This window comes from Anopheles darlingi, chromosome 3 (genome assembly GCF_943734745.1).
Source record: "Anopheles darlingi chromosome 3, idAnoDarlMG_H_01, whole genome shotgun sequence".
Taxonomy (NCBI): Eukaryota; Metazoa; Arthropoda; class Insecta; order Diptera; family Culicidae; genus Anopheles; species Anopheles darlingi.
This window is the reverse complement of record NC_064875.1, coordinates 27,648,439-27,675,737: the sequence shown is the minus strand read 5'-3', so window position 1 is coordinate 27,675,737 and position 27,299 is coordinate 27,648,439. Positions and strand designations below refer to the sequence as shown.

Below are 27,299 nucleotides of genomic sequence, written 5' to 3'. Positions count from 1 at the left end.
TGTTTTTGTTTCAAAGTTTATCAAATACAATTCATAAACTCAGTTCATAATAGAAATATGATCTTTAAAATGTTTAAATTTTCAAATTTGCTTTTCATAACACCCCTTCATTTATTTTACAAACTCCTCTTTTCTACAGAGAGTATCATGTTGATTACAAAAGTTTATCAACGCAAAATTTAGTTAATGTTGATCTCATATTGGTGATTATGTCTACGATATCTAGGAGATTATATCTAGGATCAAGGGAGGTTCTAGGGTACCGGATCAGATCAAAAGCCACACCGCCCTAAGTTTAATAATGGTCTGAGAACCTTCATTACCTTAAACAGCTCTATTACTTTCCGTTTAACATGCCCATCCATGGTTCAGTAGGTCGGTAACGGCAAACTGAACCCTCATCCCCAGCACCGATCATTATCGGAAGAGAGTAAATAAAATTATCCTTACCGAGGATATCGTCAAACAAATCTCACACGCAAAATCCCAACAGGTAGGAGGACGTGAGAGAGAGAGTAGGTCACAAGGCCCAATCCCCTCAACCCCTCCCTTTCCTCACCCGAAAGACATGTCTTTTCGAATCTGTGCTTTCCGCTGCTCCGCACGTACCGTGCGTTATCGTGCACCGGGCACCGGGCACGAAATCATTTGCAATTCATTTCCTTAAATCCTCCACGACAGCCAGCGAACCAGCGAGCGCTTAAACGGTGAAGGTATTTCAAACATTTGGCGCACCCCGTTCTGCCTGGCGGTCTCGGGCGTATGTGGGATTCGCTCGAAGGCTGTGCCCACGGTGCCCGCATGCGGAAAGGACATTATTGGGCTTTCGAAGCGACAGTGTTCCTGCAATATCATCGTGCGATAAGAAGATGAGATAAGAAGCTGGTTTCGCGCGAGCACCATTCCACCAACACCCTCTTTCCCGGACGCACGCTTCGGTACGCAGAACGATCAGGAAGACATTTGCGGACTAATTTCAATCACAATGGGAGCGGGAAACGTTTGGAACGTTGGTAAAAAGAATGCCCTAAAAACAGCATCCGGCTCCGGTGGTTGCGGTGGAAAGGAGGTGCTGGATGCGTGATAACGGCAGTGGGGATATCGAATCTAAATTTAAATTTATTCATTGAAGAAAACCACAGAAACCCGTTCCCTCTCTTCGTCGCCGAACGATGGTCCTTTGTTTGGTGGCGTTAGGCGTTGCGGTTTCTTCCGGACGTGCTACAGTAATGGATGCAAAGGAGAGGGAGAGAAAGATATGAAACGATAAGTGTGTAGAACAATACGAACCCAGCGTAAATATAATGTTCTTTTAAAAGTTACTGATTTTTGACTGAACTCAAAAACCATGAACAAGTAATTTAATATAACAAATTTCAATATAGCATTTCAAATACTGTTTAAATTTCAAATCATATGTTCAAAGTATGCAACTTAAATTCTTTTTATGTAATCTGAATTGTAAAAATAGGCAATACTTGGTGGAATATCTTCAGGATAACAATTTTACTATCTAGCGATATTCTGGTTGATGCACTTGAAGAGAATACATTTAATCAGTCTTCGTTTTGTGTATTGTACGCCAATACTCCTAGCGCATATAGTTTGTTAGTTATTCAGCAATTGTGGCCTCATGAAGATATAAAATTATTTCAGCTCTCATGATCGAGCGTTTTAAACCTTAATTTCATTCGTCCACTTCTATCAATGAATCAATTTTGTTGTTGTCGTTCTAATTAGAGTACACCGCGCACTCACTGTCTGTCTTCAAAACTTATTATTTTACGAACTGGGACGTCGTATACCATTCTCATGAGATACCATGCATCACATTTTATCACATACGGTTTCATAACTTTCCGGGAAGATGGATTCACTGAAGAGGGATTCATCACTTCGTAAATATATTCAAGTCGCAGAAACATATCGTACTGTTACTATACAAGCCAGTCTTGGTATCAATACAGAGTCCCGAAACAGTTTTTGCTGACAGATTGCTTAAGTGTATTAGATTCCCATGGCACAAGTACAGCCGATTGGCTAATAGAACATCAGCCCTAATCTTTAGTTAATATCATAGATTTGTCGGCGTTAACTCTTAACTACAAGAAGGTAAATTTTAACAACTGCGTTTAAGGTTTTGTCGCCTATTAGTACCTAACATCGAATGTTTTGGGATTACCAGCGTGATAGGGAGCAAATATCATAAATTTATCTTTTTCTCATTTATTCGAATGTTTACTGTTTACTCAGGTTTGCGCTTATGTTTGATTTATCGAAATGCAGGCTTACACTACATCAAACAATTTTAAACGAATTATGTGTTTGTCATACCAATATCTGGAATATAATAATTTTAAAAGATGGTGCTAATCATACAGGACATGTTCTCAAATTTCATAAAAAAGTACAAATTAAATCTGAATCTAAATATTAAATTTAGAATTCTTCGAGACAAAAATGGACAAAGAATGGATGAAGTGCGTTCAACCATTGCGTTGTCAAAAAGAATGAAGCAAACAAATGTTTATATCCATCACTTATCAATCCACTGTTGATAGCGCCAAGTAGCGTCGAAAACAGTCAACAAAGGCTCCGAGTACCCTTCCCTCCCTCCGTAAGCTCATGCAAAAACCTTCTGTCCGCCGGTTCCGCCCTCGAGAAATGCGGGGGAGCTCGAACCGCCCAAAGCTCGCGTCACTGGACTGTCGCGTACTCCGGCCATTCGTGCAAAAGGCCAACGGCAAACGGCAAACGGTATATCTTTGCCCCAAGACTTCACGGCATCGTCTATTCGGCGCAAACCCCGACGAGCCAAAAAGTAGATGACGAGTCAAAAGTCGCACATTTCAGCACATTTCAGGACCAACAATCCGATTACGAGGCTGTCGGGCCCCGCCAAACGCCGCCGTACCACCCTGCCGTTAACGATCGGTGCCCCTCCACCCAACGCACGGGGATCGCGAGGGTTCGCATCTTTCTGGTAGGCCCTGGGATGGCTTGGCGCGTAAGTAAGTAAAGCGGAAGCGACTCCCGATAACCGGCCTGTACCGGTCTTTGCGGTGTAACGGATGAAATGCCGGATGTTGAAGCAGATGGTTTCCTCCTCCTGTCTTTTTGCTTTCTGCTATTTTTTTTTATCTCCGCTGTTTTCGAAAGGGGTGGAAATTGCAGGAAAAGGCTTCTGATAGCGCAGGGAGGTGGGTTAGTAAGTGCTAGTGGTGGTGGTGGAACCGCGGTTGGTTCAACGACCCCCTCGAGCCGGCCGGGTTAGCCGAACGGGTAATTGTTCTGTTCCCGGTGCCGCTAAAACACGAGAGACAGGCAGAAGAAAATTCAATTTCCGGCATCACCGCACACAATCGGAAGTAATCAGTTTTGCTTCGATCTGGTGTCCTGTTGGCGCCCAATGGGCCTTTACGCTCCCGGCACGGCACGGCGCTGGTCAGGAAGGATGAACGGCTGGTAATTGAATGATTTATTCCTAAATAGCAATCCGTGGCCGCACATTTTCTGTCGATCTGGGGCAATTAGCGCTCATTAATCTTCGTTTTCGGCCCTTCAGGCCCGAAGCCCCCCGAAACATGCTGTCGAATGCTGTTGACCCAAAAACGCTGCGCTCTAAACGAAATTTCATCACCATTTCCCGGGTAGAGGGAACACAAGGGTAAGCAAAGGGGTTGTTTGGGGTGGTTTCTGGCGATTTACTTATTATGCTTTGTCGGATGCGGGTGCGGCTCACAGGTAGATCGGGCACACTTCGTAAGAAATAAATTCATCAGGTAGAAACGTTCGATAATCATTCTGGCGTTTCGTTTCATCTCAGAACCAGCTTTATCGAATAAAAATAAGAATCTTTTGATTTTGGTTTGGTGTTGTTTAAAGATATTTTTTCTTAAATATATTTGATGGTGCGACAAACGATCATGCCCATTATTTGCGAAAAGTATGCACTGCAAGTTGCATATCATCCGAAAATGGTATTCTGTTCAGAATTATTTTTAATTTTTAAAATGATATCTCAACGTTACTTAATCTCCAGAACAAGGAGGCCACGTATAAGTACACATAGTTTTCATAGTTGAAGAATTATTCTCAATGTACTGCAATACAATTTCATTTATAAAATTGCATAGAATGACGTTTCAGAATCTGGCCGAATTGTCCAAATCGGCTGAAAGATGACGGAATTATTTTACATTTAAATAAGTCCTGTATAGATGGCGCACCTTGTATATAAATTGAAATATTTGCGCTGTCACGCACTTCGTCATTTGATTAGTGAGTAAAGTCTACTATTTAGTTGCTTATGATCCTTGATTAACGATTTTGGAGATAAAAAATGATTGAGAATTTAGAAGTAACCAAGGAATGCTGTTGGTAGCATAATCCCATAATCGACTTCAAGTTGCGTTATAAAAGTGATCAAATGGTTGATAGTAAGCTTGTAATTACATGACGATCTTCCCTCGAGAAAAGCTGCTTTACTATGTCATTTTCTATAAGGTTCTTTTAGAGAAAGCATTTCTTTGAAACAATAAAAGTCCCTTTTGCATTGCTAGTCCAATTTAAATCAATCGCTGGGGGTTTCTGCTTATTTTTTTAGAAACAGATTTTATTTGTTCTTGTTGAACCTTGATTTGTTAATTACTATAGAATCAATGCATAATTAAATTTTGTCCAACGAATGACACTCTCACTTACTTAAATTGTCGAACGTATGATGTGAATACGATCATAACTCAAATATATTTAGAATCTACTTGCTTTTGAAATGCCCATAACGATGACTAATTTCCTCTGCATAATTCTTCCAGTAACAGTATGTCGTACGTTTCCAGTTTTTGACCTAAATGAGGATGAAATGAAGCCGACGATGGTCGCTTGAAAAGTAAAGAACATGCAGCAACACCCTTCTAGGAGCAGTATGAGTACGCCTTCTAAGCGAAAGGAAAATCTTCTCACGATCACCAGAACGCTCATTTCAAGGAAATACATCATTTGTTGAAGGAAATTACAATCATCACTAGCATCTTAGCCCGGGGCCGACCGTCTAGCTGCTCTAGTTGGTGAATGATTTTTCTCGTAGAGAGCATCTGCATCTGGTCTTACCTAATAGTGAAAAGGGGAACCGGGTGAGAAGGGAACAAGCTGTGGTCCAAAACTCATTTACGAACCACATCGAGTGGTTGAGCTGTCAAGCCATACCGTGCTGTCGTCCAGCGCTTCTTACTTCTCGTTGCTTCTTGGCTCTAGTCAATTAGTATTTTAATGTACCAATCCATTAATCTAAACTACATTAGCCAGTGAGCCACAAAGTCCAGTAGAGCACATTAGTGTTCTAGAGCGGTAGTAGCTAGTCGGGAGTACACCCCTGGCTGCTGGCAGGAGATTGGCAGTCCGGTTACCATTTAGCTGTCGCTCCTGCCTCCGGGAATGGAATTATTATTATTGAAAGATTAATTCTTTCCATCGCGTAGCCAGGGTTTTTAATATAAGCCACTGGTGCTAGGGTGTGGTTACAATTACCGGAGATTGCACGAGCTGCAGGTGGCTGAGTGCCTTAGCAAACGCCGATAGGATGCCAATCCTTTAGAGCTGTCATGTTGCACGTTGATTGTAAGAAATAAGAAAAAAACGCGAAGATAAAAATAACGTCCGTAACCAAATTGCATCATGTCCGACGCTGAAAGGCGTTTGCATTTGCCGCTGAGATAGCTCGGCTAGGAAGGACAACGTTACCTTAAACTAATTACCATCCTATAAACGGTCGAGATGCAGAGGAAGGAAAATGTCCTGCATCGACGGCCACTGCAGGCGTAATGGTGATGATGATGATGGTGAGGATGATGAATATAATGGAAAAGTATGGTAATACACATCTCACAGTGCTGCTGGCGAGTAGTTCGTCTTGTGGATGGTTCTTATTGCATTTCATGAAAAGAAAAACCTAACAAAAAGTATTAATAACCGACTAGCAATGGGAAAAGCAATAAACAGCAGCTGCTGTACAAAAGCATCACAAAATTGTCTGAAAAAATGGAAAGTCGTACAAAAGTACAATCCATTCAATAACTAATATAAAATAGCTGAAAAGAGCTGGTAAAGCAATTGAAATAACCAATTCAAATACATGCCGACAATAATGTTTTGAAATAGAATAAAACATAAAAATATTTTGACATAACAATAATAAACAGTCAACTAAATAAAAATCTTATTACTTGCAAAACTTAATAGTTATTCAAAAAATAAACTTTTTAGAGTAATCCTAATATAAAAATTTAAGAAAAAGTTAAATGACAATCTTATTTATTGTAGTTGTCAGGAAACTAAATTAAAATGCATCAAAAATGAAAAAAATAAAATTACAACAGAATACAATCAACTAAAGTAAAATGTACATCTGAATATTAACCAACATTTATCGCGGAAATGTTACGTGGTATAAAGAAAATAATAATTATTGCCATACAAACGAAAGGCAAAAAGACCGGAAGCGAAGCGAAGTGGCATAAACACCTACCAGATAACAGCTGGTTTCATTATATGATAAGCAGCTACTAGACGTTTTTTGCTTGCTTGCTTGCTTGCCGGCTTGCACACCTGCACTGAGCATAAACTAGCTAGCCATAGCAGGCTGTGACGATGCACGTTCATAACGTGCTTCTCCTTCTCCTCTTCCCAACGATCTTGTCAGATGATTACTGACACCCTCCCGTGTCAGTTTGCTCGCTATAGATGGCACGCGAACGGCGACAAACTGAGGAATCGTCTTCACGCACCAATCACCCTGCAAATGGCAACGAGAAGCCATGAGAGATTGTGCCCTTTGCTGGCCATACCCATAAGCTAAAAACTGTTTGGAGGAAGCGAAAAAAAACGGCATGAGGAAAACCTCTCCCCGGGGGCTACAAAGATCCACCACGGCCGCTGTAACACTTGGTCGTAACACCTTACCCAACACACCCATGCAACCGGCCCGGAACGGCGGACGGAAACAATTTAGGAAATGAAAGGCGGAGATTATTTTATCTCTCGTAAGTTTATCAAATCAAATATAAATTTACCCGCCGAATGTCGCCGAACGAAGCTGCCGTTCGTGAGCCGAGACGAGAAGGCAGACGCTGTGTAGCAACCGGATAACCGGAGTAGAGCCGGTGGTGGTAGAGCCGAGGTGGTAGAAGAAGGCAGGCAGCAAAATCTTCTCACAAATCCCGGGCCCAGCCCTGCGGCTACAACGGGCCGTGCGACACCGTTAGCGAATGGTGTTCGTGTTCTAGCTTCCAGGGGCCTCGGAGACACGGGAAGGACGATTCGGAATGGTCACCGTTGCTGCCGTTGCTGCTGCTGCTGCTGTACGGCTTCGCTCACTGAAAGCTTATTTATGATTTTCTTTCCTTTCTGTGAAATTTAATTACGCGACAGGGCCGGTTGGGCATGGGAAGGCCGGCCGCAGAGGAATGGCCGCTTAACGGCAGATCTCATCTCGGGCCCAGGCCGAATGGTCGAATGGCGACTACTGGCCGGGGGGGAGGGCTGCATATGTAGGGGTATTCGCGTGACATCTCTCCAATCCTTTTCTGGACGGGTTGGAAGAGACACCCATAACCATCATCGGCCATAAGTGCGAGGACATCAGCCAACTTTAATGGCGTCATTCGCGAGTTTTGAAGACGAGAACTGACGTGGAGATTGCCTGCATAAAACCGTGTGCGTGTGTGTGTGTGTGTGTGTGGGTCATTGGATAGCTCTGAGGCGTGGGATTAGTGGAAGGTTTAAGCCCCAGTTTTTTTTTTTGTGTGTTTTACAACGTCTGCGTGCGTATATCAAAACCGTACCCGATGTCCCATATGCGCTTGTGGTTTGGAATAGAGGGATTAGATTGTCATAAATGTTGTTAATTCTGTAACTTCGCCATAAGCTCCACAAATGAGAACTGTGCTGAGAATCTTGAGGCAGTGACAATGATTAATGAAACACTCCGTCTCTTAGATGATGCGGCATCTTTTTATTTCCTTTTTCGCCTCGATAGTTTCTTATTTTGGGACGACCTATATCTTTTATAGGGATATCTAGTTATTAAACTTACGCCAACCAATCGACATTTTTGGAAAGCTTACAATATGTTTAAGCAGAAGTCCTAGGCACTGGATAAGCTAGCCTCAAAACGCTAAAACAAGGCGATAAACAAGGCGGCAAACACCACATACCACCTAGTACTCGTAGGCCGATATCATCAGGAACAGCTTGGCCACGTTGGTACCGTGCAGTTGCCCATTCTGGAACACCGTTATACTAAAGTCGAGCTCGATATCCTGCGGACCTTCGATGCTTTTGCGTAGGTTGACCTGAGCTTCGTTCGTCTTCTTGTCCAGACTGTTCCGTTTCCGTTTTGTGTGAAAGAGAAGAAACGCAATCGTAAAAAACAACCAAATTAGCCCCCAAAAACCATGGTGAGTGTCCGTTTAGTACCCCCCCCCCCCCCCCCTTTACCTAAAGTAATGGATATCCACCGGTCGGACGTGCGGGGCGGCATCCACCGAAACGAGCTTCAGATCGAAGTCAATCATCTCGTACTGGGGCGGACCGGTGAGCGTGAACAAACCGCGACCTTCGGGCGGTACCGGAATGTTGGACACAATCGTCAAGAAGTTGTACGAGTAGGAGTGTGGCGTGCGCAGACACTCGAGATCGGTCGTTTGGCAGAAGCGAATGGTACGCTCGCAGCGGCTGGGCAGCGGGTTTGGAAACCATTTTGTTCGCAGGAACGGACACGAACACGGAAACAGGCGGCGCAGCAGGAAGTAATGGAACATGGGAAATGGGAAGTAAAAAAAAACTCGATTAGCTACCGTTGACCTACACGGTGCCTCCCAGTGGGAATCATCGTAACGCGGAATGGACCGGATATGCATGCAAATGGTGACCATCCGTCACCGGTCGGTCGCTTGGACTCACTTGCGTCGGTCTACATCGTGCCGGTAGCCGTAGGGACATTCGATACGCGTGCAGCGATAGCTTCCGCCGATGTTGGTGCACACCTCGTGGCGCCCATTGCACACCTGGTCCGTTCGGCACTCGTCAATGTCTGGTCGCCGGTAGTGTTTGCAATATTCATCAGAGAAAAGAGGAGAAAAAAAAAAGAATGTAAGCTAGAATGGCCAATCTAGAGGGAGTGGAAGCTTTCAATTAAAGACCGATTTACGATATGCCTGGTGCCTGCCACTGCTGATCTATCGGACAAAGAATCTATTGGACACACTCTCAAATTGGTAGTTAAATGCAGATGTTCAATATCGTGCAGTACTATTAGACGTGGCTTACGAAATAAGTATTCGTTTTTGAAGATAATGTTGAAAACTTTAGGTGATCGCTCCACCAAAAATCTTGTACCTCATTCCTAGACGCTCAGGATTACTAGAACTTTATACTAAAATTAAAAACCTACCGATACAGCTTCTACCATCCGCACCCAACTTATAGCCCTTTGGACAACGGCAGGCATACGATCCGGGTGTGTTCTCGCAGTAACCGACGCACAGGTTGGTCGATTTGTACTCCTCGCACTCGTCCAGATCGTCGCACGTGCGGTTATTGTAGCTTAGCCGGTAACCCGGATTACAACCACACCGATACGAGCCCCAGTAGTTAAGGCATCGCTGATGGCACAGTCCCGGTATCTCAGTGCACTCGTCCACATCCGTACAGATGAGATCGCTCGAGCCTTGCTTCTTGAAACCCTCCTTACACTCGCACCGGAACGAACCGATCGTGTTGATGCAGTGCGAGTTATGATGACAAACCTTGGTACCGTGCATCGAGCACTCGTCCACATCTTCGCAGCGCTGATTCTGACCAATAATGTGCCCGGGTGGGCATTGGCAGATATAGCCGCCCTGCTTGTTCTTGCACGTCTGATCCGGTCCACATTGTGCCATCCCTTCCGCACACTCATCGATATCTAGAAAGGAATACAACAGAGTACGATGAACTCAACAGACGATCTGGTCTGCAGCGCTCTGGCCCATACCTAAACACTCGGTGGCGGCCTCATTTGCTCGGAAGCCTACGGGACAGGTCAGCAGATCCTTGCACCGGTACGATCCATTCGTGTTGATGCACTGTTGGTGCCGGTAGCATTTTCGGTCGTCCAAACACTCGTTAATGTCTGCAGGTGGCACGTGTCACGTGGTATGAAGTAAGTAAAATGGAAACTTATTAAAGCGCAAACTCTAAACCAAATTCAATACACGGAATTAAACAACCACTACGTTCCGCTGTGAAGGTATGTTACATTGAAGAAGGTATTACGGGTTTATCGCTAGAAGCATGTCCAAGATGGTCAAACCACAGTGTTCCAGGGTAAGCATTTAGATTGGGAATTTAACGAATTAGAGTGTACCAGTGTCTGCTTCTGGTTTCTATACTTTTCAAACAAACAAAAAATGGACAATTTTGCCCCTTGTAACGAACCGAACTTACCGACACAAGCTCCTAAGCTATTCCGCTCGAACCCAATGCCACACGGCGGTAGCTGAGGGTTGTAGGATGTGTAGCGTGATTCAGAGTACGGATCATTGCTGTGACCGTAGCGATACGGTCTCGCTGTCGTCGTGCTGGTCGTGGTAGAGGTGCTGGTCGACGTGTGTGCCGGTAAATAGCGGGACCGTTGGCGACACCGGAAAGAACCTTTGGTGTTGAAACACTCGAACGGTGGCCGACAATTGTGTCGTCCCAGGGCACACTCATCATCATCTGGTAGGGCAGTAAGCGGGAGTGAGCGAGATAGAATTTGCTTGTAATCGAATGAAACGAATCCAGCAGTGGCCAGCTGCCACACGGGCCGCAGGACGGCGGAACTTACCGTCACAGTTTCCGGTTTCCGCATTTAGGGTGTATCCGGTGCCACAACTTTGCAACCGAATGCAGGTGTAGGATCCGATCGTATTGTCACAGCGTTGCGTTTCGAGGCACTCGTGCGCATTAACCTGACACTCGTTGATGTCTGGGGGATTGTACAAGGACAACACAGTATACAAAAAAACGTCTTCAATGGAAGTAGCGTCCTATTATTATATACTAGATGGCTCTATTTTCTATTGAAGGCAAAGCAACGATTAGAGCAAAGGTCTTCAGAATTCACCAATGTTGTACAGATAACTTAAATGTTGATTCAAGACGAACGTTGATTTTGAAAAATCCTGTTACTATGTTTATCACAAATAAAATTACTCCTATTTCTTCTTCTGTTATTCTTCTCCTATTAAAGATGCGGCATGAGGAGCAACTATTCAGCTGTCGTTTCAGCAATCAAGGAGGCTATGAAGAAAACCACATCAAAGATTTATTCGAATCCTCCACCAACACACACGGGGATGGATTCCATGTTTGAGTCTAGCTCAATATCATACATCACGCTTTTCTGATTTTTGCGCTCTCCTTTTAGGCCTCCGGTACTTCAAAAGAAGTCGATCCGAAAGGGGGATACCGGGCTCCGTAAAGTAACGCATACCCTTTCCCTTCTCGTATCGGACCGGAAACACCTGCCAGCCATACAATTAAGCCAACGGTTCCTTACCGACACACGCGTTCGTCACAGCATCCAGGATGAATCCAATTTTACAGTCACACCTGAACCCACCGATTTCGTTCGTGCAGACCTGATTGCTATCGCAGGCGTTCTTATCGGCAGCACACTCATCAATATCTGTAAAGTACGAAATGGGATTAGAAGAGGACTTTCTTTTTTTTTTGGCCCACTAGTCGCCGCGCCCCCAATCAAGATCATGAGACCCGGAAAAGTGATCCAGGAGTAGAAGCAGGAGCATCCGTACAACTACTTGGAGTCAAGAGATTGGTCGAGAAGTTAATCTTATATGTAATCCCACAGTACTAACGACAGGAAGTGGAGAATGGCTCGAGCTAACAGACACTGTGCGAGTGTGCTGAGATAGTAGTCCCGATCCCGATTCCACCGATTCTTACCCACACACTGTTCATTATGACGTCGAAATCCTGGAGAGCACTGTTCAACCTTCTTTCTCGTTGGAGCGCTACAGGAATGGTTAGGAATGAGAAATGGAAGAAGAAGAACGTGTAAATGGTGAGGGAAAGCTCAGATTCTTTTTTCTTCCCCTCTTCGGATTGCCACGCGCGAACTAACGGGGCAGCTTAGGATGGGCAAATGGCAGGAATGTCACGTACATTGGATAATTCGTCACTGGAGCAATGCACTCGTAGGATCCACGAATGTTTACGCACCGGTACCCCTCATCACAGGCGCCATCTTCCTCACACTCGTTGATGTCTGTGTGGAATGGACAGGGAACGTTAACGGACAGAATAATAAACGAGTGACAGAAATGGAAGCGAATCGGATTAATCTCGGCTTGGTATGGATCGAAACGGTTGAATAACCTATAAATAGGGGCCATAGCGGTAGTGACGTATATAAGGTGGTTTGTTTGATGAAAAGCAATTGCAAATAAATGCTTATCGTTCCAGCTTTTAGAGAGTTCTGTTTGCAGAGAAGAAGAAAGAACAGAGCTAAGTATCGCCATTGTATGCAGATTATAAGGTGAAATATACACTGAGATATCTTTCTAAGGCTGCACGTACATTTCTAGCGTATCTTCCAAACCGTTTAATTATTTCAACTTCTCGTTTTGATAGCTTTTTAAGCAACCAAAATTAATAATAAAATATTTAGTTGAATTGATGTTTTATTACTTTCGGCTTTTTTACGACCAAATACGATTTATGCGCTTTCAACTTTCTATAGGTGCACTTGCAAAAGAAATCAATATCCGGCGAAATTTATTAGTTTGGTGAAAATATTTTAAGGTAAAATAATTAATTTACTGTTCTAAGCCCTCAATGGCTCGAAAAATCTTGTTAGTTGTAGTTAGTCCATATTTTCCCCTGCTTCTAAAGCTGTTAGCTTATGCTACTGCATGGCTTTTTATCGGCATTCATCCATCGAAATATGATTCTTCAAACCTTTCTTAATGGATTTAGCATAAAGCTTCGAGGTGACCATTCTCAAAAAACCCATTTTGTGGGCATTAAAGCATGGATTGTTAACCGAATTGGTGAGAATTGTGGCGCTTTCTTGCTAAAAAAATATTTTTTAGAAGTTTTTCAGCTCGAAAACGTACCTTAAATGTCCGTGCAGCTTGTATCTAATGATTAAAATCGTATTACAAAGCGTAGACGCCAAATTGAGCTCCGCGCTTAGCAAGATACCAACCTAACGTAACCTATTCAAAATTAAGCATCTTCTTATCACAAAAGAACACTTCCACTAAAAAAAATAGAAAAAAAGGTTGTTCTGCTTCTAACAAAATATTCAAGATTTCATCTGGAGGAAAGTCAGACAAAGCATGAAGTCACCGTTTCCACTGACGTGTTATGGCGAGTCTTACTAAATTCAAGAGGCTCTGTTGGTGCATTAGAGCTAAATTGTAGAGACTAATTCATGTTTGATCGGATTATGTAAGGGTTAGTACGCAAAAACATAGGGATGGTCTCTTTGCAAACTGGCAAAAATTAGTCTACTCGTATTTGGTCGAAAAAATCCGAAAATCACAGAATCTCAAATCATCTAAATGGTTTTATTCATTATATTGGATAATTAAAAATCTACCAGAACCAGAAATTGAATTAATAAAACGGATTGGAAGTTGCGCCAAAAATGTGAGTGCGGCTATAGACTGTTGTCTTCAGTGTATGATATGCCAAAGTAATTAATTTAAATTTCAACATCACCCATCATCTCCTAAAAGAAGCTACGTTTATTTTCCATTACCGCTGGCACATTTGTCATCCCATTTTGCCTATCCTTATTGTGCCGAGAAGTGGAGTTTTGCGCCCTGGCGTACGCGGCAAGATGAGTGTGATTAGGATGAGGATAAGTGAGATAAGCTCGTAATAGCGTTTGCGCAGGTGAGGTGAGGGAATGTGAGTGAGGAAGAAGCAGTGAAAAGCCAAACCTTCGCATATGCTCAGGCTCGCGTTGTAGCTGAAGCCGGGCTGACACTTTGTAACCGCCTTGGGAAGGCAGGTATAGTTGCCACGTCCGTTGAGACAGTGTTCCCGCTCCCGGTCGCACACATCAAGCAGCTCGAGGCATTCGTTTATATCTTAGCAGCAGCAGCAGCAGCAGCATTAGCAGCAGGCAAAGCGAGCAGCAAAAGCAGAGAAACAAGCGTTAAGCAGAGTGATGAGCGTTCGCGTAGCGTGAGGCCCCTTGGGGGTTCAGTTCACGTGTGTGTGTGTGTGTGTGTGTGTGTGTGTGTCAGCCATCAGCGTGCGCCTTACCTTCACATTTGCCATTCTTGGGCTGATAACCGGCCTCACAGTCGATAACCGGGGCCAGCACATCGATGCACTGGAAGCTACCGCGAGTGTTCCGACAAACCTGACTCTGCACGTCGCACGTCGCCTCGCCCGTCTCGCACTCGTTCACGTCCTCGCAATGACCCGTGCGCATATTACGGCGGTAACCCTTGGTGCAGCTGAAGAGTGGAGAGTGTAAGATACCATGACGTTGCTGTTGGTGGCTCGCGCTAGCTGTCAGTGTGCCCCGAGGACACTAGAAACTACTTTAATTATGACACGCTCCATGAGTCCATGTCCTTTGGAGCCCCTCGTGGCGCGACGATAGTGACGAAGTTAATGAAGCAACTCAAGCTCAAGCTGTCAATGGCATGTCGTTGCAGCTGGCAGCAGATTGGAGGTTTGTGACGACTGGGCAGTTCGTTCCGGTGCTACGGTCTATCATTAAGTCCAATTCTGATACTTCGTCTGCAGAACTGCATCCTAGTGACGCATCTCAACTATTCATCGCACACTATGACGACTACATCTTCTTCTGCGTCCCTTTCTTTACGTTTACACTACACGATTCGAACAAAACCACACTTTTCACCACCTACCTATTGGGAGGCTCCAGTGCTTCATTGTCCTCGTCGGAAAGGGGCAAACAGGTCTTCCGGTCATCCTGCAGCTCGTACCCCGGGTGGCATTTGCACGCGTACGAACCACCCTCCAGGTTTTCGCACACCTGCGAACAAATCGTTGGAAACTGCTCGCATAAGCCACCTAGCATGGCGCAACCGAACCGTCAGAAAGCAGCGCAACAAAACGAAAAAGAAAAACAAAAGAAAACCCATAAACTCGCTCGCTGCGGGTGTGTGGAAAGCAGTGGTTGGGGGGAGGGGGTGGCCTCAAACCAGCCAATGTCCGAGATAACTCACGCTCATCATGACCGCCGAGCAGTATGACTTCACCTTCACTCTTGATGTCGTTGCAGCATCCATCGTAGATCTCGTCCCAGGGGCTACCGAAGGCGAACGGTTCGACCGAACACTTATTGCCACTCGAGCCGACCACCAGCCCAATCTTGCAGGCTTCACAGCAATCCTAGGGAGTAGTCGGTGTTCCATGCGGGGTGTTTAAATTTGATTAGCTCCGATTTATGGTTTGTTTGCTTTAACGACTCCTGACCGCTGACCCCCGACCGGTGGTGTAGCACCTACCGTGTAAAACTCGGACCCGGAATGGTCCCCCTTCAGCGAGCAGCTAAGGCCCTGCTTGGCCGCTATCTGACCGGCGGTACACTGGTAGATCTTGTGCTGCTTCGAACAGCAGATCTCGATGGTCGACAGGCAAAGGCCGTGCAGACCGGCCGGTACCAGCTCGAGCGATTTGTTGTAGCTCGAGCATAATCGGTTCTGGATACCCCACTCTTCGCCCTCCTGGCAGCACAGCGACAGTATCTGCTCGATGGCGATGGCTTTTCGGGAAGGTGAAAAGAACGAAAGCAAAGGAAATTAATTAATTGCAGTAGGTAATCGATCGCACTAGATCCGATAAGATCCGGTGTGGTTTAGGTGATGGAATTATGGGTTTAACTAATGGTTCACTGACGCCAAGAGGTTTATTGGTTGAAGGAAATGTGCTCGCACAAGAATCAATTTGAACCGGATACTGTCGAAATCTATCAAAACCTAAATAACACAGACTCTTCCGGTCTATCAAAATACAAACACATCAACCTGGAATTGAAGCACACGTTGCACAAGGTCTCGAAACACCTGGACTCATGTCCTTGCTAGGCTGCATTCTTGAGGATTGTAATAAAATATTCCCAGTTTCAATTACAGTCCCGCTTCGTTAGTTTACGTTGCTGATCGAAAAATAAATGGAAAACTATAAAGGTAGTTTCAAGAGTGAGCAGTCTCCGTTCCAGTTGCCGTTGCAAGGTGCCCCCCTAGTCGGTCGTGCAACTACATTCTTCAAATATCCTTGCAATGGTGCCGCCATTGTGGTGCGCACATAAATAGTGGCCTGACAGAACCGAAATGATGCCGAATTTTATGTATCTATTACCAATGACTCTCTGGCATTCTGGCTGCTGAAGCTGGAAGCCGTTCGTTACCTTTATTCCTTTGTCGAATCGTATTACTGCATTGAATTGCGATTACTGTGGCATGGTATGGGTCGTAAGGTAGCAAGGTTCTTCATATGGCATTTTAAGAACATGGGATCGAATAAATAGTTTAATTAAATGTCCGAATTACAGCCGATGCGGTGTGTATTGTTTGCCAATGGATGAATGGATAGTGAATACATGGGTTCGAATAGACACTACACCCTTATCGTGCTGTTTTGTGGCTGGAATTGGGTATGGAAAATGATACAAGAAAACTGGAAAATTGCATCGAAATGAAAGGTTTAATAACTATTAAATGTAACTCTAGGTTAGTTTCATAATTGTGTTTGAATACTACCAGAAATATACAAAAAATCGAGTAGCAGGAGTCCCAAGATTATTATCATTTGTTGGTGGCCTACGACTATCATGAAGATGGTTGTCGAAATAAGTTTAAAAATTTTTGAGTTGAAAAAAATACTTCTTTAAAACTATTAAGGAATGAGCATAAAAAAACATTTTTTCAAAAAGAAATCCCCCGAAGAATCATTTACAAACTTAACAAATTTTACAACTAACTTTTTAATAAAGCATTCGATTTGTTACTTCGATTTTCACGTAATTTAAAGTATTAAACATTTTGCAATTAAAAACGCAAATTGAAAATCGTCACCATCATTGGTAGTTATCACCGTAATGAACTAATAAGTAACACCACGGACGTGGTTTAATGGTTTTCCCCTTTCACCCTGCAACGCCACGCGACTGTTTAAAACGTGAATGATAATAAATTAATAATAATTGAATGCCTTTTCCCCTCGTCCGCAACAAAGTTTTAATCATTTCGCTCATTTTACTATCCTTCCGATCGAATGATTTTTCCACCGTCCCCGTTACGGAAAGGACAAAATAGTGTTGCATATCAAGTATAAAAAATAAAACAGGGTGGGTTTTGGGTCGATTCTGGACTCATCGATACGTCGAAGCTGATTTCTCCTTTTTCCCCATTTTGTGATATTGATTATGCCATCCATGTTTGAGAGCCAACGTTCGAAGCGTTCAAAGTTTTACCATCTTCAGAGGCCTTTAGTTTGGTTTGTCAGTGATCATACTATATCCACGTTTCGTCAACGCTTCTGCATCATGATCCCTCGAAGTGGCTAATGAACAGTTATTAAGCGAAAAATTTTAAATTTAACACCAAAATTGAATTCAAGAGTAATTAAACCATTCTGGAATGTGATACTAATCAGAAACCCATACACTAAATGAAAGTCATCGTTTGAAAGGTGATTTTAAAAAATCAGCCCCGACATGACGCACTAATCGTATTTCTCAGGGGAGAACTTTTTTGCCCAACACTGACTCCAGCTGTGGCTTGTACTTGTGGCACTGCTCACACCCAGTTGCACACAGGAGCAGCAGCAGCAGCAGCAGCAGCAGCAGCTGTATCCTAGCACACCGTATCAAACATGGTGGAACAAATAACGAAAATCATTCATTTCTCCGTTCTTCCCACACCGCCTTTACAGCGGCAACATCAGCGCCAGCCATCACCAACATCAACAGCAGCAGCAGCAGCAGCAGCAATCAGTACAAATTAATTGCTCGCAGCAGGACGTCATGTTTTCATTTTTGTGGCATTTGATGGATCTTCTATGCGGCACGCTGGTTGCCGCCTTCCTTGCGACCGCCATGTTCCGATTACGTGCCAAACCCCCCCCCCCCCCCCCCCTTCCACGGTCGTCTGGAATCGTTAATAATTTGCGGATAGCAAAAAATCTCTGCCCCCTTCCTGGCAACCCTCTTACCCGCTTCAATGTCATTCCACGCCCCCTCTGCACTGGCTGGTGGTGGTAAATAAATTGTGATAAATTTTTATTATTTTATAAATTGAATCAATTATTTATAACATTTCGACAACCACGTACGTGCCGTCGCCATCGCTGCCGTCTAGCCCTAAATGTCCTGTTCCCTCCTCACACGCGCCGTCTAGGCCCGGGAATCGCACACATCATTTGTCATCCATCCCGACCACCAGCGTATAGACCGCGCTTCCGGTTTCCTGCCAACATATCCTGTATCCTGTGTGATGCAGGTGAGTGGTGATGGTGGTGATGGTGGTGGTGGCTGCAAGGCCACGAGCACGTCGAGACTTTCGCTGGTCGCAGCATAACCCACGCTACACACGTTCGCGGAAGTGTTACAAATTTATTCATAACTACACCGGTGGCCACAACCACTTCCTCCAGCCCTTATCGTGTGTTCCGAGGCCGAGCCCGAAAACAGGGGCGCCGAAGTTGCCTGAGATTGCGCCCACAACACGGTGCCTCGTGGTTCTGGTGGCCAAAAATTAAATTAACCCATCTGTCGTGCGAGTACGCAGAGGTGATGACGTCCGCCACAGACACACACACACGCACACACACACATGCTCTCGAACACCTCCCTAAAGTGTGTGTGTGTGTGTGAGACGAGACGAGGCTCCAAAGTGCTTGCCGCGCATAACGTTCTTACGTTATGGTTTATAGTTAATAAAGAGCTTTTAGGCTGCATCGTACCGACTGCAGCACAGCTGCTCCAGCCGTCGGTGCTGCAGTCACGACAATCGTGGCAGAAGGTGACCTCACTCCCCCCGTATGCAGTGCCAGATTTCCTTAAAGATCCGTTACCAACGTGTAAGCCACCATTCCGGAGGTACGCTGCTGATATTAATTATTAAATTCTCTCCATAAATAATATGTCTCGGGCTCGGCTCGGGCACCCGGCACGGGCTGAGTTTTCTGTGTTTCAATTACTCGATTTCTAAGTCAATAAACGTAACCGTTACCGGTAAATGATTTCATTCCGTGCCGGTGGAACGTTGCTGCTGGTAGAAGGAAGAGATGGCGGGGCAAGATCGCGCCATGTGCATTCATACCACGTACCACGGAAGGAGAGCATTGGCATCGACCACCCAGGTGAGGTACATCTGTGGTACGTTATCGAATTGTGGCACGTATGACGAATCCATAATGCTAGCGATTCTGGACCACTGGACCTGGCTGGACCTGACTGGACTGGACTGGACTGGAGAAACAGCAGCGCACTAGCACACACTCTTCCCGACTGTTCGCAATACATTTAACAGGTAAATTATTATTTAAACAATCTCTGTTTCAAGTTTAATCCCACTGAATAGTGTCTACAAGATCGCTGTGTGCATATGTAGGATTCGAGCTGACCTATCTGGTGCCCTGCAGCTGCTCGCCCCATGACGTCACTGGCACGCCGTTTGCACAGCACTTGGGCTCAGTATTACAGATTCGTTCGTAGTCGGCGGGCGGAAGAGGGGGTGCCCATTGCACACGACACGGAACACATTAAAAACACAAAACCAATTAACAATTGTCAACATTCTACATGCAGCAGCAGCAACAGCAGCAGCAACAGAGCAGTAGAGCCAGCACTTGGCCAGTTAAACCCCGCAAGCCAAACTCCTGGAACGTCTGGAGCGCGTGTTGGACGAGCACAGCAGAAGCTCGGCTACGGAACGGAACGGTTTCCATTCCATTCTTCTTAGATACCTTCTCCCTCCCTGCCATTCGTTCCTTCGTCGCCGCGAAACGCTGGATAAACTAATTGCCAATGCCACCGACGGACCGACGACGGCAGCATCCAAGTCGGCAAACACCGACCGACACTCCACCGTAGATGATAAACACTATCCGTGGGAGAGCACCAGCGACGAGGGGAAGGCTGTGTGTGTGTTTGGGTGAGGAAGGTGTGAGCCCTCAGTGGGCTGGGGGGTTACGGGTGACTACCGGGACCGTAGAACAAGATAAAGTTAATGGAAAGCTAATCCCTTTGAGCTGCAAGACAAGTGCAACAGCGACGGAGGGCCTGGAAAAAATGCAGCCATCGTCGGCGCCGTGAGAGAAAGTGTGTGTGTGTGTGTGATAAGATAGAGACGTCTTCTCGAAAATTTCTACATTTCCCCCCTTTCGCTGAACGCGAACGTGGAATATAAGGGTGTTCAAGGTGCGAGATGGCGATGAAGCTTGACACTCTACGCTTTACGCCATCTTGTCCTTCATCCCGTGCCGGCCGAATGCCATTAGACGTTGGAGGCGTGCGGTGGTTGGTGGTGGTTGATAGAAGGTGCAACAAAATGGTTCAACGTTGCATACAGGTTCGTTTCATTGAGGGGGAATGCTTTATTAGAATGCCATTATAGAGGATGAACCATGATTGCCTTTTGGGATTTTCGTATTCAGTCTTATGAATTAGTGGATAGTGATACTTGACTATGATCACTTTCCGTGCCAGTAGTCATTGTTTTATCGTGTTGGGACTTTGTCAAATTCAACCATCGAGATTGATAATAATTTTAGGGTTACTAGATTTTGTTCGTTCGTGGTATGCATTATGTGCTTTCTATGGCTACGCTAATTAAAATTATCGATGTGTGATGAGTATGCAACATTTTTCAAATAACTCTATAAAATGTTGATGTCCATAATGTCAACCTTATTTTTTTCTAAAACATCCATTTCCACTATTTAAGTTTATGTTTTCACAGGGATTAAAAATTGATGTCTTCAATTATGTTATTCGGGCATCATTTAGGTTGACTACTGCTTCCTATCGGTATTAATCCTTCTAACCAAGATTCTCTAGATATGTTCACTTCGATTTAGAGTAAGAACGCATTTCGGGACCATTCAGAAACACTTTATAATCGGCGGATCCATCATATAATATGTACCGAGTTTTGCTCGCTCGTTAAACAAATCTTAAGCGAAACAATTAGAGATCTTACTACAATAGTTATGAGAGAATAAGCACTCCTGTTTTTTTCTTTACATCGTGTGAGTAACAGGATCAGTACCAACAGAAGTTGGTGAGTTGAAGATGGAATTTATTGTCTTATTCGTTTTAGATAGAATTATGTTACCGTTCTTAAACAAAAACCTGAAGAAATTGGCGGAAGAGAAGCACAATATTTTGGTAAGGGCTTGTTGACAGCTTTAATTTTTATCGCCTTCACCGTGCAATTTCGTTTTTTTGTACGTCCTTCAAAAAGTTCTGAGTTTACCTAATCTTACTATTTCATGATTGGTTGTACGAAAAAGGATCAACGTTCTTTTTATATGCAGGTTGTAATTTTTTCCCTTTCTAATTTGAAACATTTCCTTTTTCTATCATCTTTTTGTTTAATCATATCTCCAAAAAACAACTAACAGCTAAAATAAATAGCCTTGTATACTATGAGAAAATGAACACTTCAAATATGGAAAAAATTATATTTTTACATCTCCTGGACACACTCTAGCTCATAAAAAACTTCTAACTGATGTTTTATTAATACACTCTAATGAATATTGATATTTCGCATAAACATCCTTGCAACAATGGCGGTGCCGGTTAAATAGAGTTAAATAGTTAGAGCAGCAATAGAAAATGTTTTCCAAGTGTATCAACTATTTCTAATCATAATAACTTACTCTCTCCACCGCTTCTCCCGGCAAGCGCTAATGTTGCCAGCAGCAGCAGCAGCAACATCGCCGGCGCTCGCTCGCCCATATCGAAACCGATCGTTCTCGATCAAACACTAGTGTCAACACTTTTCAACACGCTTTACCCCTTTTCTTCGCCGCAATTTGTTTGCTTTGTCACTGCTTCTTGCCACAAACGCGCCACACACCAATCTGCCAAATGACTCGTGCGTGCCTTATCACTGGACCATTACGCCACTCGCGGCTCCTTCACAGCGCCAACGCCAACACACGCGATGGATGGATAAAAAAAAACCCGGCAATCTGGAAGAATCGGAGTTAGATCGCGAGAGCTGAAAAGCGAAAAAATCAAAATCAGAAAAATCTCTCTCCCACCACCACCACCGGCAAACTGTCACGACTGATGTGGATCAGGCAGCTCGATGTGGCTTGGCGCCAGCTTCAATCGTTCTTCGCCTTGTTTGCTTTCAAAAGCTCCAAAGCTACCACTTTGGCCATCGGCCACAAACACACACACACTTGGTTCGAATTTTTCCTAATCAATTTAGCACACCCGGTACAACCTGAATGGGGGATCGATCCTGCTCGGACACTCGCGTCGATTTGACGGCGAATTTGGTGAATTGAATTTGTGGCTTTTTGAGGAACGGAAAATGCTCTAAAAGGAAAAGTGACGCCCTCCGGTTGCCTTAGCGGACGACACTGGACTACTGGCACTGACCGACTGGTCCTACTGGTCATCGGATCGGTCCTCTGTTCCACCTTAACCTCACTCGAAACAGGGTTCAAACATCGCGTGCCTATTTCACCAGAACGGAACGGTGTAGTAGTTATGGAATGAAACTGTAATAACGGGGGAATTATGGGACGTTTGAACGAGTCCACTCGCTGACCACGGTACCAGCTTACGTGCAAGTTCTTTGAGAAATTCTTCTTCGCCATCCACGTATGCCGGTCAAGGTTGGCCACTGGCAGCACTGGCATCTTTACACAGGTCCGCTTGCACTTTCCATTCGATTCTAGCTATCCCCACACCGCACACCGCACCCTTGGCCTCACGCAACGGCACACCAACCAGGGACCAGGTCGCATGCGATTGTAGGTCGCACAACACCTTGGCGTAGCGGCACTCTGGCTGGACACTGGCGCCACACTTTTGTCCGAACTGCATGGAGCTAATAGATTTATCGCTTCCTAAAAGCTTCCTGTCCACTCATGGGCCACTTGGAGTTTCTGTTTTCTCGTCCCTCGTCTTTTTCTTGTATTCTCGTCCGGGTCCGGGCACTTGCGGCACTGCCACAAACTTTTTGACATCAATCCCTGCTCTCAAGAGTTACATCAAAGTGTAGCAAAGACACAAGCAAAGGGAGGAGAGTTTTCACTTTGGGTTGTGGATACTTGCACTTGCTGCTGCTCAGGATATGGTCGGTGCTGGTATAAAGGTAGACGATAATTGGCTTACAGTCGACCAGAACACCACTCTCTTCACACACTACAAATGCTATGGGGAAACGTAAAGAAGTTTGCTGCAGCACACAGCAGCTCACAGACTGTGGAGCTTAAGGATCCGGAGGCACCACCGGCATGCAGCACGATCGGCACGATACTGCAGTCTGAGCCCGGGGCAAACGCCGTGGGTCAAATATATAGAAGAGATGTTTGCATTATGATAATGGGCCCTCGGGCAGGCAGATCAACACACGCACACGCTCGGTCCGGGACAAACGACATGTTTCATACATTCGCTTAGCAGCAGCAGCAGAACGACGTGATCTAACCCCAAATGCTGGCGAGCGGTTCCCTAACCAACAACCACCGGTGGCAAACACAGGCACCAGGCACATAGCCCTTTGCTGTCGCCGTTGAATTTAAACAAACCGTTGAGGTCATAATCGTAGCGCTGACCAAGCGAGGGGTTGCGAGATGCTTCGCCTCAGATGAATATCCCATGAGCGGAGGTTGCGACGGAACTTAGACGGACGACACTTTACCGGCAGCACGCGAGGGCGGCGGGCACTCGCGGGTTTGATAGTCTAATTCTTCTCCGGTGGAAGAGCTGCATTTAAAGATGGTCTGGACGCTAGCAGCTAGCAACCGGGAGATCCACTGTTTTGTTAAACAAATAGCAGCTTGAGCCATTGTGAGCTCCCTGAGGGGGATACTGAAAGCAAAATGAATAGGTAAGTGTGAGACTCGGAAATAGACTCAATCAGTAGTGCGTTGCGATTGGTCAGGCAAGCTACAGCGGTCGGCCTGTATACCCAAAATGGCAGACAGAACCTTATTGAATGGAACCAAATGCTTATGTTAGCGAACCGAACCATTTAATCAGTTAGTCCTACTGCATTTATATGACGGTGAGGCTTGAAAATCGATTCAACGATTTCGAAACTCATCGTGGAGCCAATCAGACACCACGTTTTACTAGAAGTGAATTCTCGAGAGCAAGGACAAACGAAAAAAAAGAAGCCCAAACAAAAAGAAACAAACAATATTCGAATTGCCTCCGTTGAATCCCTCGGTGGTTAACATTGGCCCCAAATCCCTACCAGCGCACCCTCGCCTGGCAAATGCCTGGCAATGAATGTTTAATTGGCCTAGAGCAAGTACCGATGGGTCGCCTCTCGATGCACTGTGGACCACCATTCCGCACACATTCTTCGGTCCGTTCTTTGGACTCTTCTCTGGACGGGAATAGAAAAGAAGCAACCAAAAAAGGGCAGGTGTGCCAGCGTGGGGACCTCGCTGACAACCGAAAAGGGGGTAGGCCAGGAAAAGATTTGCCAAAGCGAAAGGCCGAAAGGCCTCGAACGACGCCACCGTCTTTGGCACCAGGCCATAAACTGCCGTCAACGACGGGCAGATGATCAAATATTTATTTGTTGTGAAAGGCCAGGAAGGAGAAGCACAGAGGAAGCAGTCACGACGAAGGGGTCAACGATGCGAGATGCGTGCCTATGGATAACGAACAACCGCACGACACGAACCATCAGGCCACCGAAATTACCGGTGGCGGGCATCGCGATGAAAGGGCTGCATTCTCGTTGCGGGGTCTAGAATTAATTTCACTGCGTGTCGCGCTCGTTTACTCCGACACCGACAAGGGAGGGAGGTTTCCGTTGCTTTACGGTTCCTCAGAGTGGGACACACACACACACACACAGGACACGGGAATTAAACAGGGGCCGGAAAAGGAACGTCCAGTGAAGACCTTCTCGCCAAAACAGTCCAGAGCACAAACTGCTTATCAAAAATTCAACAACCTCACGCGCACAGTCCCATTGAGGTTTAGACGACATGAGGTGCTGGTTAAATGGTTTGCAGAAGTATCAACAGTTACGGCCATTGAGCTGCTCCGAACGGCACCAAAGTACCGCAAAAGGACTGTAAAGATGTCTGCTCGGTTTTCCTCATGACCTCCACCACCACCACCGGTACACCTGGTCATCGTTTACTGCCGCAGTGCTTACGGGCTGCGAAGTCGACGCGTGGCCGGCGGTCTTGGTCCTCGCTCGCAATGCTGTCCGACGCTTCCGATGGCCGTCAAAATCAACAGGTTTCCCTATGAGTACACATCACGGTAGACACGTTCCGATTTTTGTCCCTGAACCTTGGTCGACGGCTTTGCGGTTACTTTGCGTGGAATGATTGTGTACATCCGGTGTCGATCCCGCCAGTCGAAAGATAAATATTGAAATGTTCGATCGAGTCGAACGAGACCGGCGAAGGGGAAGGCATCGATGTACGGACAATTTTTGGTTGCGTTTAAAGCACACGCAGTTAGAGTTCTTATCGTCTCGCATGAGTCGCTGCAATTGGTCTTTTTATGTACAATGATTCGCAGATGCTAGTTCTGAACAAAGAAGAAGCGTCCGTCCAGGCTAACAGGCAATCTATTCCAACTCGAGACTTCTGGGTTGCCGAGACTTCCTTCTTTTATACCCCAACCTAGAAATGTGAGCTCGTAAAGTTGTATTACATCTAGTTGTAATATTACTTGAATAAAGAAGAGTTTATGAAATTATCGTAAAATAAAAAGACTATTTTTAGTTTTTACGACCGTTATTCAAACACAACATTATTTTCAAATCTGCGGCGAAAATCGGCTGTCACATCTGCGGCGAAAAGCGAAATGTCACTGAACTGTCAAACGAGACTCAAACGTAAACAAACAAAACAAAATTCGTGTTTTCGCGGTTTCGTGGTAAAAATTCGGCCTAAAATCCCGAAAGTGGTGTATTTTAATGAGGGAAATGACTAACGGTAAAATGAGCAAGGCGACCGGGGCAAATACCAACACCGAAAAGCAAACCGACACCTCCCCGGCCGACATGAACGAAGCGTACCGGCGTGGCTGCAAACTGCTGCACGAAAAATGCAAAGCCATACAGCGCAGCAACGAGCGGCTAGTGTTTAGGTAAAAATCTACCCCTAAAATAATCATTATGCCCGGTCTTTTAAAACAATTTTTTACCGACACTCTTCCACAGGTTACACAAGGTTCGTAAAATGACCAAAACTCGTATGCGGGATGTTGAACTGCTGAAGGCCCGGTTAGATTCCCATCACGACGACTGGAGGACGGCACCCGATCCGACCGATATTAAGGAGGAAGGAGAAGAGTGAAATAGTTGTAAAACATTGTGCTTTCCTATATTTTAAACATTGCTGTGTTATGCTAAGAATAAATAATTGTACCTTTTAAATATAACGGTGCGTATTGATGCTGTTTTTAATTTAATGGGAATGTTCTTCAGATTAATTTATTTTACATACTAATGAGGTTCTTCTGAGTAACTAGGAGCTAAATAATTCCTCAGACAAGTTTGTGTTATTATTACAAAATCACCTTTCATTAGTGAGCGAAAACCAAATTCAATAGAGATTTTTTGTAAGGTATTTAATGTTTTCTATTTAATTTGTGTACTTATAGTTCGTCCTCTTATTTATAAAGCATATATTTAAATTTTATTTTCATAATTGATTCTTTATTAATTATCCAATGCATGGAGTTTTATCATTTTTATTTCTCTCGAATTGTAAGAACCGAACGTCGATTTTTTAATCTTATCCCTGTTAATTATTGCTCCTTCCTTCAGGCATTTTCTTTTTTTTTTTTCATGTAACTAGCGTCAAAAGAGAACAGAAGGGTCAAACAAGAAAAACAAACCATAACAATTTACCAAATAAATACTTCCCAATCGGAGACGCAATCGTTCCCCCATAAATAACAACGTGTTCCCCATCACCCGTACGGACGCGCCCAGCGAAACAAAGGCTCATCAGCAGCGTGCATAATGATGATAGAAGATAGCCGTGTTAAGATTGTCTTCCTCCGATTTGCCATGCTTTCCGACCGTATG

General features: G+C 44.8%; 2 protein-coding genes across 5 annotated transcripts; one reads left to right on the top strand and one right to left on the bottom strand.

The window, feature by feature from the left end:
• Positions 1-7,997: 7,997 nt before the first annotated feature.
• On the bottom strand, positions 7,998-23,539 carry LOC125958180 (fibulin-1). 4 transcript variants are annotated; one of them, XM_049691345.1, is made up of 17 exons: positions 23,399-23,539; positions 21,925-22,268; positions 15,543-15,799; positions 15,261-15,426; positions 14,940-15,105; positions 14,323-14,519; positions 13,995-14,144; positions 12,208-12,310; positions 11,989-12,056; positions 11,582-11,710; positions 10,868-11,008; positions 10,486-10,758; positions 10,034-10,171; positions 9,452-9,964; positions 8,962-9,091; positions 8,497-8,733; positions 7,998-8,379 (listed from the first exon to the last, which is right to left on the bottom strand). In XM_049691345.1, exons 2-17 carry the CDS (start codon positions 22,001-22,003, stop codon positions 8,217-8,219), a joined length of 2,910 nt encoding a protein of 969 aa, XP_049547302.1. In that variant the 5' UTR covers positions 22,004-22,268; positions 23,399-23,539; the 3' UTR covers positions 7,998-8,216. The 4 variants fall into 4 exon arrangements, with proteins under 4 accessions (XP_049547302.1, XP_049547304.1, XP_049547305.1 ...); XM_049691347.1 differs by having other exon boundaries at positions 21,925-22,239; positions 23,399-23,533; XM_049691348.1 differs by lacking the exons at positions 13,995-14,144; positions 23,399-23,539.
• A 2,559-nt stretch (positions 23,540-26,098) lies between these two features.
• LOC125957775 (TCF3 fusion partner homolog) lies at positions 26,099-26,650 on the top strand. The gene is made up of 2 exons (XM_049690687.1): positions 26,099-26,353; positions 26,427-26,650. Exons 1-2 carry the CDS (start codon positions 26,181-26,183, stop codon positions 26,560-26,562), a joined length of 309 nt encoding a protein of 102 aa, XP_049546644.1. The 5' UTR covers positions 26,099-26,180; the 3' UTR covers positions 26,563-26,650.
• Positions 26,651-27,299: the final 649 nt, after the last annotated feature.

What these genes read in the sequence shown, in the direction of transcription:
- LOC125958180 (XM_049691345.1), bottom strand. Translation starts at nt 22,003, where the DNA reads ATGGGCGAGCGAGCGCCGGCGATGTTGCTGCTGCTGCTGCTGGCAACA. An exon ending in GCACTGGAGCCTCCCAATAG is followed by an intron (nt 14,520 to 14,939) that starts GTAGGTGGTGAA and finishes TCCACTCTTCAG; the next exon opens with CTGCACCAAGGGTTACCGCC. An exon ending in TCATAATGAACAGTGTGTGG is followed by an intron (nt 11,711 to 11,988) that starts GTAAGAATCGGT and finishes CGTACTTTACAG; the next exon opens with ATATTGATGAGTGTGCTGCC.
- LOC125957775 (XM_049690687.1), top strand. Translation starts at nt 26,181, where the DNA reads ATGAGGGAAATGACTAACGGTAAAATGAGCAAGGCGACCGGGGCAAAT. An exon ending in AACGAGCGGCTAGTGTTTAG is followed by an intron (nt 26,354 to 26,426) that starts GTAAAAATCTAC and finishes ACTCTTCCACAG; the next exon opens with GTTACACAAGGTTCGTAAAA.